General features: G+C 39.0%; 1 protein-coding gene across 1 annotated transcript in view; it reads right to left on the bottom strand.

The window, feature by feature from the left end:
• LOC149084781 (tubby-related protein 4-like) overlaps positions 1 to 17,950 on the bottom strand; it is a 178,329-nt gene that overhangs the window by 77,526 nt on the left and 82,853 nt on the right. Inside the window, exon 5 of the mRNA XM_089232524.1 lies at positions 10,551 to 10,658. Coding sequence (XP_089088650.1) covers positions 10,551 to 10,658 — 108 coding nt within the window. The remainder of the gene's footprint in view (positions 1 to 10,550; positions 10,659 to 17,950) is intronic.

The raw sequence follows: 17,950 nt of genomic DNA, 5'->3' as shown, positions 1-17,950 counted from the left end.
AAGAGGCACAAATATAAATGTAGATTTTTTCCTTACTCATCATTTTAGTCAATGAAGGTAGAAAATGAAAAAGTCAATATTTTTCAAGTTTTTTTAAAGATCAAAAGTCATTTAGAAAAATAGGTGCCAATGTAGGCAAAATTTCGATTGGGGGAGCAATCGCTCCCTCTGCTCCCCCCCCCCTGGCTACGCCACTGCCACCTATGTGTTGTTGTGGAAAATAAAAAAACAAATAATGCCTAGAATTCTGCTTTAAAAAGCAATGAGTATATATAGTGCATTTATATTATTTCAGAAATATTAACGGATTCTAAAAGTGTGTGTGCTCGTGGCTCATTGCTACCCTTTTTTGAGGGACGTCTCAACGCGTTGGTGTATTGATGCGTGCTTATTCAGTACTTAGTAGTGGGGTTTTTTTACATTAGGCCATGGATTCTCAAACTGTGCGCCTCCAATCTTTATCAGAGGCCCCACGGAGCAGTGACCCTGACAAAGGTTCTTCGAAAATGTTTTGTTAAACAGCTCCAGGAAACTGGCGGAGCTCGCTGATAATAATTGAATAGGGGAAAGGGGCACCTTGGGTGGAAAAAGTTCGAGCACCCCCTGCGTCAGGCTATTCTAGGCAGTCACCGATAAATTATGATGAAGCCGGGGGGGGGGGCACGGGTGCCAAAAGTTTATGAAACACTGGATTAATTGGAGGGGAGATATATGTGTCATGAGTTAACAAACACACCGGCCATAACTTTTTCCAGGGATTTTCCGATTCGGCGCACTGCTGTATATGCATAATGATGAAACAAACAGTGATTCATAGAAAGGAGACACAACACTATGAAAAAAGACTGTTTCTGAAAAAGTCACATTTTAACATAAAACTATGTACTATCACCGTATAATGTAGTACAATATATTGTCGTACAAATATAGAAGACTATAATTTCCTCTCCCATTCTCTACATATCATAGCGCTATTGACCCAAGATTATAGGTTTTTTATTTACCCACCTTTAAGAAAAACTCTTCCAGCACCCCCTTTTGGCCCCAAAATCTTGGGTTTTTTAGGGTTCAAAAGCTCATAGCAGTTTTCCACTTTTTCCTAGTCTTTGACACTGCCCTATACATAAGTTACAAGCTAGTAGCTCTTGCCAAGGCACCAGCACGTGGCATTTCTAGGCACTATGAATCTAGCTAAGTCACCCATACATAAAGTAGTATTTCTAGGAGTTCAAGCTCTACCTAAGGCAATACTTCTTGGAGCTTGAATCCTAGCCATTACTTCATAGGTTCAGTGGTCTGTCCACAATAGGTTCCCGTGCCTAATTTCTTCAAAAGGTGCCTTAGTCAATGCTCTTGGTGGCCCTTCAGAACAGAATAAGCTTTCGTGAACTCCATATCCTCATAGCTAAGAAAGGTATTTCGGTATTTCTAGGAGCTCTACCGAGAACTACCAATAGCAAGAGAAAAACGTTACAGCTAGAAGCGGGCAAGATTCTACCCTTTAATAAAGGTGGGTGACAGAGGTTGATCTGAACATGCTTCCAGATGAAGAGCAATTGTCAAAAATGGTAATGAAAACCTCAACTTTCTTTTTTCCTTCTTTACTTAAGGATTAGTACAAACCCAATCACTGTGAAACTGCAAGAAGCGCAAACATACATGCAGATTTTTTTCCTCTTACTTGTTTGACTAATCATTTTAGTCAATGAAGGTGAAAAATGAAAAAGTGAATATTTTTCAAGTTTTTTTATACAAATACAAATACAACGCCACAACAGGCAAAATGCCCAACGAGGTGGCTGATAAAAAGATGCCCATAAAAATATGGATGTCATATGTTTCAAAAATACAGCAACCCAATTAAAAATGCAATTAACACAAATTACAAACAATATATACACATGATAAAATATTATACAATGCCCATAAAGAATACTTATGGTTGTCTTATTCTAAGAATGGATAGCTTCTCGATTTACCCCAACATGTTTATCGTATTTCTTTTTAAACGTGTCAATTTTGTTACAATTTACTACCTCCGGGGGTAAGCTATTCCATTTATTAACAACCCTATTGGAGAAAAATTCCCTGCGACACCATAACCTTGCATTGTCCCTCACCAATCGATACTGGTGTCCCCTTGTAAAAGGAGTCGATTGGCGGTGTACTAAAAGTTCATGGTCCATCCTATCCATCCTATTGAAAATTTTGAACACTTCGATCATATCTCCTCGACACCTGCGTTCATCCAATGTAAACATATTCAAAAAATGAAGTATTTCTTCATAACTCAAGCCCTGTGTGCCAATAAGGACACGCGTAGCTCTTCTCTGCACCCCTTCAACCAAGTCTATGTCCCTCTGTAGGTATGGTCTCCAAAACCTTACAGCATACTCCAGTCCAGCACGAACTAAGCCTCGAAAAAGCGGAAGAATGACTTTAGGAGAACGCGAAGAGACCTTTTTGAAAATGAGACCAAGCATTCTATTCGCTTTTTTGACAACCGCTGAACAATGTTCAGAAAACTTAAGTCGCTCGTCAATGAGAATTCCCAAATCGGTGACTCTAGTTGCATCCGGGATAGTGACACCATTCAACTCGTAAGAGAACCGTGGGTTGTTCGAACCAAAATGAGCGACCATGCACTTATCTACGCTAAACGTCATGCTCCATTCATTTGCCCATGCTGCAATCTTGTTTAAGTTGGTCTGGAGCAACTCCCTATCGCTTTCATTTCCGATTACCCCCATTAGCTTCACATCATCTGCGAATTTGCTAGTAATTCCATCGATACCCTGATCGAGTTTGTCGATAAAAAGTGAAAAAAGTATGGGGCCAAGGACACTTCCCTGAGGAACTCCACTTGTGACGTCTGTCCAACCAGAGAATTCCCCGTTCACCATAACTCGTTGCGACCTATCTCTTAACCACGATTCTATCCAATTCAGCAAGTTGCCCCCTATTCCAATCTCGTGTAAACGCTTCAAGAGTTTGCCATGTTGGACCCGATCGAATGCCTTCTGGAAATCAAGGTAAACAACGTCGACATTTTTGCTCTTACCCAAAGCCTTAGTCACGTAATCATAGAGATCACGTTTTTAAAGATCGAAAGTGATTTAGAAAAATAGGCGCCAATGTAGGCAAAATTTCGATTGGGGATTCGAGCAGAGGGAGCAATCGCTCCCTCTGCTCCCCCCTGGCTACGCCACTGAACACAGCCAGTCTTTGACAAATTTTTCAAGGAAGGAGATAGAGTACAGTCAAGAATTTACACTCATTCAAGCCTATGGAAGTATGGAACTGTTGTTCAATGATTGGGTCGTGTTCATTACCTAGTTGAACTAGACGATGGATACATTATCAAGAGACATTTTGAACAGCTTCGACGGTGTGAAGTCAATCGACCGTCTTCTCCAACTCCTATTCGACTATCTGTTCCTATGAGACATTTCCCTCAAAAGAAATCTGTCACTTTTAGTGATCATGTAAGTCAACGAGAGATTCCTGCAATTTGCCAACACAAGACTTCATCTATGGTAGATGCTTCTACTGAAACAGAGCAAACTTCAAATGCAACTCCTCGATCAACAAGGACTATTTTTCCTCCAGCTCAGACTACTCAACTGAGACGCTCAACTCGCTCCAGAAAACAAGTTCAAAGATTGAACTTGTGACTGTTCAAATGTTGATTCTTGTGTATAACTTTTGATTGTATTGTTGTATCATTAATCATCTCTTAATTTAGTGTGGGAGAATTGTTATGTATCTGGCAACACCAGAAAATAAGCAGTATTATGTTGTACGAAGGTGGCAACACTTCAAGGGAATGACAACATGCCGGGAATCAGTTGTAAATATTGTTCCGTAATAAATTATTTAAGAATTATCGTTCAGCTCATGATTCACTACCGAAACAGCACATAAAAGACAATAAATAGCCACAGTGACAAACCAGCTAAAGGACAAACTCACACCTTGTAAAACCATGTACAAAAGTTAACATAAAACTACATTTCAAAGGGTGTATAAGCATGTGCAAAAAGAAAATTTACCGCCTATTCAGGAGCTCTTATTCCCTATAGTACGACGAATATTCCCTTGTATAAATTTATTACCATTAAAACAAAAATTTTCACCAGTGAGGCTCTGGAGGTCTCCATATTTCAGCACTTCAACCATGCTCCTAAATTTAGTACCATCTGGGGCATAATAATATATGTCTGTCCGAGGTCCAATTCTCCTTTTGACCAATACCCTCTGCCAACCTCGATGAAGAGGAACAATGAGCTTTGAAACACTAGTTCCAGATTGGCGTGAAGGTGGGACCTAAGGAATAGTTTCATCAACGGACATATCCAAATGGACAACACTATTATTTGGAACTTGATTATCCTCAGAGATATTCAAAACATGTTCACTGTTATTAGGACTTTGATCATGTGAAGCCTCAGCCATAAAGACCTCCAATGCCTGACTGGAATCATTCAAATTACTTTCATTTTCAATAAATTGTTTCAAATTACAAATATTAAATTTTCCCTTAAAATTATTATCAAAGTCCCTAACCAAACACACTATAGGAGAAAGTTTTTTATGGACTACATAAGGACCCTCCCACCTGGGAATTAGCTTATCCACAACATTATCCTGGGCCCTTGACCTGAAGTGAGTGCGACCCAAGACATGATCGCCTACCGAAAAAACTTGTGCTGAAACCTTCTCTTGTCATAATAGTATCTCTGACAACGTTGTTGTCTCCTCACCCTCTGACGGACTTGCTGAACTAACTTTTCGGGCACACTGGCCCTATCCCATATGGGGGTGTCCAAAGCCCAATCAAAGGGTAAGGCGACTTCTCGACCCAAAAATAACTTTGAAGGTGTCAGCCCGGTAGTTTAAGAGGGTGCACTCCTTAATGCCAGACCAAAAAAAGCCAAATTCTTGTCCCAGGCTCGATGGTTACAGTCCACAAAACAAGAAATCATTTTTTTCAGTGTCCTATTGACACGTTCAGTCAGATTAGACTGAGGGTGATAAGGGGGGTTATGAACCTCTGATTAATCTGTAAAACCTTACATGTTTCTTTCATGAGATTTGCCACAAAGCATGGCCCATTATCAGAGACTAAATTCCTGGGAAATCCATACCTCATGCAATATTCGAAAACAAATTTTTTACTCACAGCACTGGCCGTTATCCTACGAAGAGGGAACCACTTGGTGTAATAGTCCTCAATCACCAACAAGTGAATATTCCCCTTGGAGGATATGGGAAATGGACCCATTGTATCAACTCCAACTATTTCTCCAGGACAACCAGCCGTGCTTGACATCATGAGGCCCCATTTCCTTTTGTTATCAAATTTGCATTTTTGACAAACCGGACAACCCAAAACATACTTTTTGACATCCTTACGGATACCAGGCCAATACCCTCTCTGAAGACATCTTTGATAAGTCTTGGCCACTCCCATGTGGCCTCCTATGGGATGGTCATGCATTTCAATCAAAAAAAATTTTCTACAAGTCAAAGGTATCACCAGTAACCTTTTACCTTTATGCTTAAAATATAATTTTTCATCATCTAACTCGTAATATAATTCAATTTTTTCATTGGGGGAGTAATCACCAGATGCCTTATTATGGAAATATTGTATAATATCCTTTCTTTCAGCCTGTTGTCCTTCTATAACATCAGACAATTCCAATAGGGAAAACAACGATAATTTTCCATCCAGATTTTCCTCAAAATCTATTTCGTTAACAACAGATACCGGCATACGAGACAGAGCATCAGGAGCCTCCATAGAAGAACCCTTCCTGTACTCAAAACGAAGAGGAAACTCCTGCAGTAGCTGAGCCCACCTGCTGAGTCTTCCCTTCAACTGTTTTGCGTTGAAAAACCATGCGACAGCCTTATGGTCCGTGACAATAGTCACAGGATCCCTGGAAAACCAGCCACGAAATCTAGAACAGGCCCAAACCACTGCAAGACCCTCCTGCTCCGAGACAGAATAGTTCCTCTCAGCGGAATTTAAGGAACGGCTGGCAAAAGCCAAAGGTTTGTCACCATCCGACTCCACTTGTTGGAGGACAGCTCCCAAACCCACCCCGGAAGCATCGGTATATATCCTCAAGGGACAACTTGATTTTCTTGTCGTGAATACTGGTGGGGGAACATAAGGCTTCCTTTAACCTTTCAAAGGCATCTTGGTGCTCACTGCCCCAATTATATTTACATTTTTTCTTAGTAAGTTGATAAAGTGGTTGGGCAATGTCACTGAAGCGAGGAACAAACTGCCTGTACCAACTGCACAAACCAAGAAATCATTGTAACTGTTTAATATTACAAGGTCTTGCAAACCGCAGCACAACCTCAGTCTGACAAGGTCTTACATGCCAACCATCTCTTGACAAGTTCAACCCTAAAAATTCCAAACTTTTCTCATGCAGGGTACATTTCTCAGGCTTCAATGTGAAACCTGCTTTAGTTAAACATGAAAATACTTCTTCCAGATTTTTAATGTGTTCATGAAATGTCGGACTATAGACGACTATATCATCGAGATAGAATTCGGCACATTTCCCTACTAGGTGTACGAGGACAATTGTCATCATACGTTGAAATGTTGCAAGGGCATGACTTTGAACCTATACATGCCAGAATCCGTGACGAATGAAGTCTTGTCACGATCTTCGAGCTTGACCGGCACCTGCCAATAGCCAAAGGCAAGATCAAATGTAGAGACATACGCGGCATCGCCTATCCTTTGTAATATTTGTTCAATAGAGGGTAACGGATATCGATCCGGAGCGGTAATTTTGTTTACTTTCTTGTAATCGACCACAAATCTCCAGTCCCCCATTTTCTTCTTGATCAGAAAACACGGAGAACTCCAGTCAGTGGAGGCCAGTTCTATGATGTCGTCCTCTAACATCTGTTTAACCTGGTCTTCCACCAACTGTTTCTTCCACCAGGGGAGTGGAAAAGGTGGTCGAAATACAGGACTACCTTGTGTACAAATTTTATGTTCAATAACCTGAGTTTTACCAGGCTTATCACGAAACAAGTCTTCAAATTTTGACAGCCTTTTTTGCAATTCATTTTTTTGTTCAAAGGAGAATTCAGAATTTTCAAATAAAGCACTAAGTTTTTCCTTATCAATTTTACCATGGTAGCGTTGGAGACCGCCTTTCAATTCATTATGTTTAAAATCTACTATAATTTCTGCCGAAGTTAAAATATCTTTCCCGATTAGAAACTCAAATGGAGCTCCAGTGAGCACTATCAACTCCGCGTCGCGCGCGACCACACTATTAAGTATCTCGACCCGAGCCATAATGACTCCCATGGGTCGACAGAACTCACCGAAGGCCAGTTGAAAGTCCCTTCCAGGATAAGACATTATATCATTCTCGTTTTGAGAAACTTTACACGCCAAGTTCAGGCTGATTACAGAACTATCTGCACCAGTGTCGATGTTCGCTTGTACATAAGCATTATTCACCTTGACCACAGGTCTTAAAAAATTTTGACGAAAGGATTTGGAGCCAGAGGATACACACCTCCCCTTCATGTATCCCCAGACTCGTTTGCCTGTGCATTCAAGGAAAAATTTCGGCGGACGTGACCGACTTGGCGACAGTTAAAACAGACTAAAGGACGCGAAACTCTAATACGAGGACATGTTTCAAAATTTTGTTGATTACTACTGCGTGAGGTTTCACTGCGTTGTGAGGTGATTTGCAAGGCAGTATACTGATCTAAACGCACAAACAAATTTTGTAAGGACTCAGGCCTCCTTACTTCCAAATAATTTCTAACATGACTAGGTAATTGTTTAACTATAAGTTGTATTTTATCCACAACAGAAATGGATGGATCATAATTCTGAAACAAATCCAACTTGTACAACACAAAGCCCAAATAAGAGCCCTTAACATACATCTGAGAGAATAGGGCCTGCGCAATTTCCATGCAAGTGTGAAATGGTGAAAAAGTCTCAAGTAACAATTTTTTGAACCCATTCCAAGGGTCTAAATCGTGAATTTTTTTCCACTCTTCAATTCGAATATTTTTCTACCACGATCTAGCCCTTCCCTCAAAGACACTAGTGACAAGTTCTACTTTATTGGGAACATGATACAAAGAAAAATAAGTTTCACATTTATCCAAAAATACATTAATACCAGCATCCTGGCCATTAAAGGTTAAATTACCACTCCTTTGAAATGATGGAGGGGCTAATGAGTTATCTAAATTCAAGGGAACCGGAGCAGAAGGTGCTAAACAAGTCCCACCTTTATTTACATTCAAACTTTCTGAATGGCCATCTTCTGGCTCAATCTGAACAAAATGACTATCAGAGTCACGATAATTCCAGATAAGTCCCAGGTGTACTAGTGTACACATTCCTAAACATAATTTGAATTTTAGTTACAATAAAAAAAAAAAAATTCTGAAAAAATTTGTTGATCTTCAAAAATGTACCAAATTGCACACAATTATCAGATTACCAGATCCGTGGTTGAGCCCCCAAAATTATATGCGACAACCCAGCGTAACTACCCAGGATTCTGATCTGGTGAAATCGGTGCAATCGATACACAATAAGAGAGAGACAAATGATTTTAAGAGAATTTCTAGATTTTAACATAAGTAAATTTCTTAATACTTTTAACAATTAACTAGGTTACAATTAATGAAATTATCTCAAAATTATTTCTCTAATTCATACCAATCGCCATGCTAGTCCGTTGACTCATCTATATAGTCCAACGATTGAAGTTTGACGATCTTGAATCACTCGACCAGTAACGTCATTGACCTTGACGGGAGCGAGCGAAGGTCAATGAGCCGAGATTTCACGTGGCAGTGAGAACTGCAGGCTCTGCAGCTAGAGCCGAGGTGACGACCAGACAGTTGGAAGAGATGATCAACGCCAAGCCAAACGACGCACCAGCGATGACAGGAACCAGGACGACAGTAATGACAACGGATGACTAGAGAGGAGGCATAATAAGGTCCGGAACCAGCCGGCGATGTGCCAAGCACCAGTGAGACGAGCTATTTCATACTATGGACGATTCACCAAAAGGTAACCACCTTCACCTCAAGTGATGTATACTGAGTTGAAAGCGAGAGAATGCGAAGTGACTCCAGGTATTTATACCTATAAAGGAAATGCGGAACGATCCAACTCCTGGGACCAACCATCTCAGAAAAATACATGTTAGAGCACAACCAATAGGAAAATACAACATCCAATTTGCATAAAGAAATGACAATAGATTTTTTATAGGAACTTTCACAAAATAAAAATGGCAACAACAATTTAAAATGGTGATGTGATCAGGATCCCACATTTTTCCCGACTATGAGCAATGAAAATGTCACAGACTAATTTAATCAATCGTGCACGGTTATAAAAGGTAAGAAAACATAACAAATTCTATTAAAAATTATACAGTTACAACTATATAAACCTGTTTCAAAAATAAGAGATAGAGGCAGGTTTGGCAAATTCCCCAAAGGTTCCCGACTATTGTTACAGATGCTGTAGCAGTCCTGTGGTGCCGCGCTGAATGTGCCAAATAACGATTTCCACTGGTCATCGTGGCCAGGGGCGTAGCCAGAAATTTCGTTCGGGGGGGGGGGACCACTTTCATTTCGGGGGGGGGGACCAAAGTGACAGAACAATGGATTCGGCCATCTTTTTCCCTTTTTTCGGTCATTTTCTCACATTTCGGGGGGGGGGGGGGGGACCAGACCCCCAAGTCCCCCCCCTGGCTACGCCCTTGATCGTGGCTCTTCGACAACCTTGTCCAGGTCTTCTTGATATGGATCCAGTGTCCTGAAACTGTTTCCACAAATTGCAGATGAGACTGGGTGTAACATCGAGCTCTGTAGCCACCTGCATACTAACCTTCAAAAAGGATGTTGAATCAATATAAAATGATTACAATACCATATTTTTTTTTTCTTCCGCTATTTTTAAATGTTCACAATCTTTAGGTCCTTCTTTCATCCTTCCGTCATCCATACATTTGTGGCTACTCATTTTACCTGATATCTTATAAAACTTACCAAACTCTTGCGAGACACCCAGCGAATGTCGCAGGGAAGTGCGAGCACATGAATCTTGGAAAACACCTCATTTTCATATCATCCTCTCCATGGTCACAGCTCTGCCCACACGCACGTGTATGCTTACGTATTCGACACTGAATATTTACATACTTCTTCTGTGGCATTATTAGTACCTTTGGTTCAGTATTTTTTGTGAAAATACAACACAATGTGTAAATTCTCTTAATTTTGCACATGAGTGTACTACAAATACATCTACACATATAGTGGCAGATGTTTTCAGAAACCTATGGTCTCAATTAATTTACATCTATATGTATTTGTACATAAAATTGTACCCAGACTTATGCGAATTCAAATTATATGCTCCCACCTATGGTTTAACTTTAGGGTATTACTGTATTTATAATGTTATTCATTATGTACACAAAATTATACAATTACGAAACTGATATAAATACCTTTCAATTCAGTATCAATGATAACAGGAGAAAGATCATCATAGTTTTTCATAAGATAAATGGAGCCATTTTCAAAGCATATAGCTAGCATTGCATCTTTGAAATCAGCTATATGAAACAAGTTTGATGAATTAAATATCAATACTTGCATGAATAATGATACAAATAACACATCAAATACTACAAAAAGTTAAACAAGAAAGAACATTTGTGAACTCTGAAATCTAAGAAACCTGTTTTTTACCCCTGGTTGTTATTATTTTTTTTTTTGCTTTATTTTAACTCATTGTTGGACATTTTGCCTGTTGTGGTACTTGTATAAATACCACATATGTTGTCAATGTATGGGGTCTACTGAATGAGGACAGGTAACCTCTTTCTGTACAAGGGCAAGTTATCTGTAATCGCCTAAGGTTTTTCTCCACTAATCTTTGGGATTGAACGTGCAGACTTGATGCTAGCCTTAATGGTGGAAGTTGAATATCTTGCTGTTGCACCCTACTTGCATCCCAAGATTTCCAAACTTTTTATGTTTATTGCATTCCTGTTTGATCTTTAATCTGGATCACACCTGACTGATCTTCTGTTAGGAATGAAGCAATTCATTCCTAAATTAATGAGATCATAAAATGATTTCTAAATGAGATCTAAAATGATTTCTCATTTTCAGTTACTAACTTTCAAAAACAATTTTGAATCAATATAAAATGATTACAATACCATATATTTTTTTCTTCCGCTATTTTAAAAATGTTTCCAATTTTTTTATCATCTTTAGGGTACATCTCTGAGTGGTGCACCCTAAATTGTCGCAACACACATAAGCGGTTATGGGGTCTTCGAACAAGAAGGAGGGGGAATCACTGAGGGTGAGACAGCTCATTTTATATTAATTACTTTGTTATTAAATTGCACTGGTTATGAAATTCTACTCGACTTTTTGATTTTTCCAATTTTGCATCAAACTTATGTGGAAAACTATGTCCTGGTCCGGGGGTGTCAGAAGTGTTTTAGACCTGTGGGTGCTAGGCTTGAGCCTTGTGTGAAATATTTTGATTTCTGAACCAATTTTGGGGTTGCTCAAGCAGTGCATAAATGAAATATTTCAACATTAAAAAGTTTAAAGTGTAGTTGAGGTTATACAAATACAACGCCACAACAGACAAAATGCCCAACGAGGTGGCTGATAAAAAGATGCCCATAAAAATATGGTTGTCATATATTTCAAAAATACAGCAACCCAATTAAAAATGCAATTAACACAAATTATAAACAATATATACACATGAAAAAATATTATACAACGCCCATAAAGAATACTTATGGTTGTCTTATTCTAAGAATGGATAGCTTATCGATTTACCCCAACATGTTTATCGTATTTATTTTTAAACGTGTCAATTGTGTTACAATTTACTACCTCCGGGGGTAAGCTATTCCATTTATTAACAACCCTATTAGAGAAAAATTCCCTGCAACACCATAGCCTTGCATTGTCCCTCACCAATCGATACTGGTGTCCCCTTGTAAAAGGAGTCGATTGGCGGTGTACTAAAAGTTCATGGTCCATCCTATCCATCCCATTGAAAATTTTGAACACTTCGATCATATCTCCTCGACACCTGCGTTCATCCAATGTAAACATATTCAAAAAATGAAGTCTCTCTTCATAACTCAAGCCCCGTGTGCCAATAAGGACACGCGTAGCTCTTCTCTGCACCCCTTCAACCAAGTCTATGTCCCTCTGTAGGTATGGTCTCCAAAACCTTACAGCTCCAGTCCAGGACGAACTAAGCCTCGAAAAAGCGGAAGAATGACTTTAGGAGAATGCGAAGAGACCTTTTTGAAAATGAGACCAAGCATTCTATTCGCTTTTTTGATCACTGCTGAACAATGTTCAGAAAACTTAAGTCGCTCGTCAATGAGAATTCCCAAATCGGTGACCCTAGTTGCATCCGGGATAGTGACACCATTCAACTCGTAAGAGAACCGTGGGTTGTTCGAACCAAAATGAGCTACCATGCACTTATCTACGCTACTAAACGTCATGTTCCATTCATTTGCCCATGCTGCAATCCTGTTTAAGTTGGTCTGGAGCAACTCCCTATCGCTTTCATTCCCGATTACCCCCATTAGCTTCACATCATCTGCGAATTTGCTAGTAATCCCATCGATACCCTGATCGAGTTTGTCGATAAAAAGTGAAAAAAGTATGGGGCCAAGGACACTTCCCTGAGGAACTCCACTTGTGACGTCTGTCCAACCAGAGAATTCCCCATTCACCATAACTCGTTGCGACCTATCTCTTAACCACGATTCTATCCAATTCAGCAAGTTGCCTCCTATTCCAATCTCGTGTAAATGTTTCAAGAGTTTGCCATGTTGGACCCGATCGAATGCCTTCTGGAAATCGAGGTAAACAGCGTCGACATTTTTGCTCTTACCCAAAGCCTTAGTAACGTAATCATAGAAGCAAAGGAGGTTAGTTACACATGACTTCCCCTTCCTGAACCCATGCTGATTATTTGACAATACATTATTCTCATCTATCCACGGTTCTTGTTCCTTGGCCAAGTATATCAAAGGTAGAGTCTGTCTAAGGATTGAATTTTATGTTTGCAGAACCGGGACTAGGTGCCCCTTTCATTACAAGAATGTGAAAATCTTGACAAAGCAGGCAATTTTTAATTGAAATTTTCAATTTCACAACCAATATGACATTTTACTGTGGGCAGTTGCATACTTAGCCACATACTTTAGATCAGCCCTGATCAAAGGATATTCCAAGGTCTCATGACTTCCAATACTCACTCAGTCACATGCAATAACAAAATACCCATTTCTGTATAAATTTTCCCCATACATTTTCAATGGGTAAGAAATCTGTGTGTGTAAAATACATTCTAATATAACAAAGGTATTGAAAAATGTAAAAACTGTGATTGCATCTCTAGTTTTAATATTTAGAATGTAAATATTTTTAATTTTTTATGCATTGAGGAATTTTTGGGGATTAAAAATAAAATAAATGATATTTTAATTGAAAAAAGCCCTTAGGAATGGGGAATGAAAAATCGTATTGCTAGAGAATTCCCAAAATCACTTATTTACAGTGGAACTCATTTGTACAAACGTTTAGGTTCAACTGGCAATTACATTTAGTCACTAGTCTATGAACACCGCCCCCCTCCAAAGAAAAAATGTCAAGTGCGAATCGTTGGTTAAGCTTCTCCTATTGTGGTGAAAAAAAGTAGTAATTTGCGAGTACAAAGAAAGATTTAGATGCATTGTCATAAATCACAAAGTAATTTTAATCCCGTGTCTGTGAAATGCAGATAGATGTTCATAGACTAGTGACTAAATGTAATTGCCAGTTGGTAGATATCCTATTTCCTTGGTGTGTACACAAGAGAAAATTTAACTGCCTTTGCGGGGAATCAAACCCATGTCCTTTCACTTTCCGGGTAAATGCCCTAGACCAGTGGTCGGTAAACTCATTAGTCAATAGGGCCAAATATCAACAGTACGATTGAAATTTCTTTTGGGAGCCAAATTTTTCAAACTTAAACTATATAAGCAGGTACATTTTTATTAACTTAATTAAGGTACTCCTAAGTTGGCCTTTGCAAAAAACGTCCTCTGATTGAGGAACGTTCGCTGAGGTCGACCCCTTCCACCTCTCCCATCCAAACACATCTTGTATACTTGCATCTCTTTTCGTTCATATATATATCCTCTCTCTCTCTATATATATATATATCCAAACCATCTCAACATAACTTTTTCAAATCCTCGACACTACATCTTCTTTCACTCCATAACGCTCCCTGAAATGAACTTAATAAACTTTCTTAAAGTTTATTAAGTTATTATTTTACTTGTTGTCTTACGGATATCTGGCTCCCTTCTCTGGGAAATGTGCTGAAGACAAGTTCACTGTAAGCTTGTCCGATGAGATATTAGCCGCGTCCTCTGGCCTAAGGTGGACCGTCTTGTCGGGCAGAGGCCCCAGGAGCATATCGTCTTTGGATGGTCGTCCCTGGTGGATTGCTTCAGCAGCGATAACCGATAACCGATGTTGAATGCAGATGGAGAGAGGTGGCCACGGGAGAGAGTCGCCATGAGAGGTGGTAAGGTGATGCTCCAGGAGCGTCATCTTCAGATGTGTGACCCCTGGGGGGATGGCTCCTAGCAGTTTTGACCGATGTTGGATGTGGATGGAGAGAGGTGGTCACGGGAGAGTCGTCATGAGAGGTGGTAAGGTGGTGGTCCAGGAGCGTCATCTTCAGATGTGTGCCCCCCCCAAGTGGATCGCTTCTAGCAGTGTTGACCGATGTTGGATGGAGAGAGGAGGTCTCTGGAGAGCCATCAAGAGAGGTGGTGGCCCAGGAACATTGTCTTCTTTGATCTGGCAGAGTAGAGGTTGAGGTTCCTTAGTATGGAACAAAGCTGGCTAAAGAGGCTCTTTAATCAGCTTTGGTATGGAAACCATTGCATGTCCCCCTTGCCCCATGTTTTGAGAGGAGACTCGTCTTTTGCGTGTATCTACCCCGAGTATCTTAGGAAAAAAGCCTAGTTTTTGATAACTTTTTCTCAAACTTCCCAGTTTCGACCCACATGATTGGTCATGGAAGTGTCACGTGACAGCAGCGGCAGGCTTTCACCCTTTTTTTTCGGCAAAAAGCTGTGAAAAGATGACTCACTTGGGAGGGGAAGGGAACGAGAACAAAGTGGCCAAAATGCGTGTCTAAACATGATTTTGCAAAAATCTGGAATTTTTGCCCACACGTGGTATTTTGTGGAAGAGCCACACTCAAGGGCCAAAGAGCAAGGGCGTAACGGGGGGAGGGATTTGGGGGTCTGTTCCCCTTCCCCGAAATGTGAGAAAATGGCCGAAAAAAGGGAAAAAGATGGCCAAATCTATTGTTATATCACTTTGGTCCCCCCGCCGAATGAAATTTCTGGCTACGACCCTGCCAAAGAGTCACGGTTTGCCGACCACTAAACTACAAAGGCACCAAATCTCTCAATCTTTCCTTGGTGTGTACACAAGCTCCAAGGAAAGATTGAGAGATTCATTGCCATTGTAGTCTAGTGGTCTAGGGCATTCACCCGGAACGGAAAGTGAAAGGATGTGGGTTTGATTTCCCGCAAAGGCAATTGAATTTTCTCTTTCCAGAAATTCATCTTTGCAACAGCCAGTTGTTAAAAACCTTTGCATGGATAGCTGAGAGTGACATCATCCTTTCATAAGTCACCATCTGGTGGCAACATCAGCACTTGTGAGCTTGGCCTGAGTTAGGTCCAGCTGTCCATGTATGGTCCCTTTCAGTTTTCAGTGCACACGAGTTCCAAGGAAAGAATGAGAGATTCATTGCCCTTGTAATCTAGTGTGTTCACCCGGAAAGTGAAAGGACGTGGGTTCAATTCCTCGCAAAGGTAATTGAATTTTCTCTTTCCAGAAATTCATCTTTGCAACAGCCAGTTGTTAAAAACCTTTGTATGGATAGCAGAGAGTGACGTCATCCTTTCACAGTGTATTATATATTATTAAATTTTTTTGGTGATATATGCTTTTATATTAGGTATTTTTGTTATATTTGACATTCATGTTTTTAATGGAATAATTTTTTCAGCCACCTCGTGGGCAATTTGACTGTTGTGGTATTTGTATTTCTTAGTGAGGTTTGTAATTTGTTGGTCATACCATCAGCACACAGGAAATATTTCTCTATGGTCATTTTGAGAGAGAGATACTTTGACTTAATAATTTGAAGCAATCTTTCATCAATAAACTAAATAGGCTCACAACAAGTCAGTTTTGCGTCAGAAAATTGTCTGCTTTTTAACATACTTTTGCATAATTTTTCAAATCAAAATGAATGGTTATTTTTTGTGCATTTGTTTCAGCAGTTATATCATATTTAGAAGAGAATCCTCCTAATATAGCAGCAGTTACATTATTCGTTGGACATATTTCATATTGTATTTGAATGTGAACTATTCAATTTAAAAAGAATTGAGTTTTTGAAATTGTGCATTTTCCACAATCTTACTAGACAGAACTTCATTCCTGAAATAACAAATTCATCAGAAATTTTTATACAAATATTTTTTTGTAATATCCTAATTTTTTGAATTGTTGAAAATGTCAATGGGCCATTTAAAAAAGACAACTCAGAAAATTACATTTTTGAGTTATGCACCCCTTGAGAATGGAGGAAATTACTTTCACACATTGCAAAACAACAACAATTCCCAACTCTGCTTATATACACTCCCTGCTGAGTTGATTCCCATTCCGTTCCATACAAAGTGAATCTTTAACACTAGAAGGTCCAGACTATACGTTATACTTATAAGGGCCACTGGCAATAATTTTGACTGCTGCTTCTTTTTAGAGCAATATATTTCATCGCACTAATTTTTAGAATAAAAACAATAATCATCCCACATGGTTAATTTGTAAATTTTGAACAACTTTACCTTTTCTTAAGCATACAGGGTGTCCATAAAATGACTTTACAACTTTAAATATGGAAATTTAGAGGGCAACTAAGGACAAGATTTACATGAAAAAAGATAAACATTGCATTTATGTCCTATTGGTAGGCGACATCAATATTAACATATTAAAACCCAATAATGACGATCCAGATTACATGAATATGTTGTCAGGACATGGTTTCCTCCCCTTAATTACTGATCAATTTAGGCCTCTTTCTGATAGTTGTATCGATCATATTTATCTGCGTCACTCAACTAATATTATCAAATACTGTTCATCAATAGTTGACCAGACATAACTGACCATTTTCCAATCGTTTGTAAACTTCACTTTGCCACCTTAATATTAGCTAAAATAAGTCAAACTATACATAGGAAAATGAAAATTATTTGGTATACTGATATGTCAAATTTTCTCCAAAATTATAAATTTCGATTCGATCGCACTCATCCCGAAAAATATTTTGATAATTTTTTATCCACCATGAATGTCATTGTCCAAAATCATTCCAGTGACATAAACATTGTTTCAAGGAAGAAGATCGATAAACCATGGGTTACAGGCAAAGTTTGCAATTTAATTAAGGTATCCGACTACCTTTCTTGTCACCTTTCTTTAAAATGGTTCTGGAGTGAACTTTAATTACATTTTTTGATAGAAAGTGTCTTGAAATGGTGAAAACAGTGACAAATTTTGGTCTATCTATTATATTTTCTATGAAAATATATATATGCTATTCGAAACAGGATTTCAAAAAATTTTATTAATGAAATGCTTTGTGATTTTCACAGTGCATTTAGCTAGTAATGTTGCAAGTTATGAACCACAATTTAAAGGATTGCACAATATGTTCATAAGTTACACCAAAATATGTTTTAGTACGTGTGAATTT

The sequence above is a fragment of the Pholcus phalangioides genome, unplaced genomic scaffold, assembly GCF_987345545.1.
Source record: "Pholcus phalangioides strain wild (caught in Gottingen) unplaced genomic scaffold, Ppha-v1.0 ptg000007l_1, whole genome shotgun sequence".
Lineage (NCBI taxonomy): Eukaryota > Metazoa > Arthropoda > Arachnida > Araneae > Pholcidae > Pholcus > Pholcus phalangioides.
This window is presented reverse-complemented; position numbering and strand designations above follow the sequence as displayed.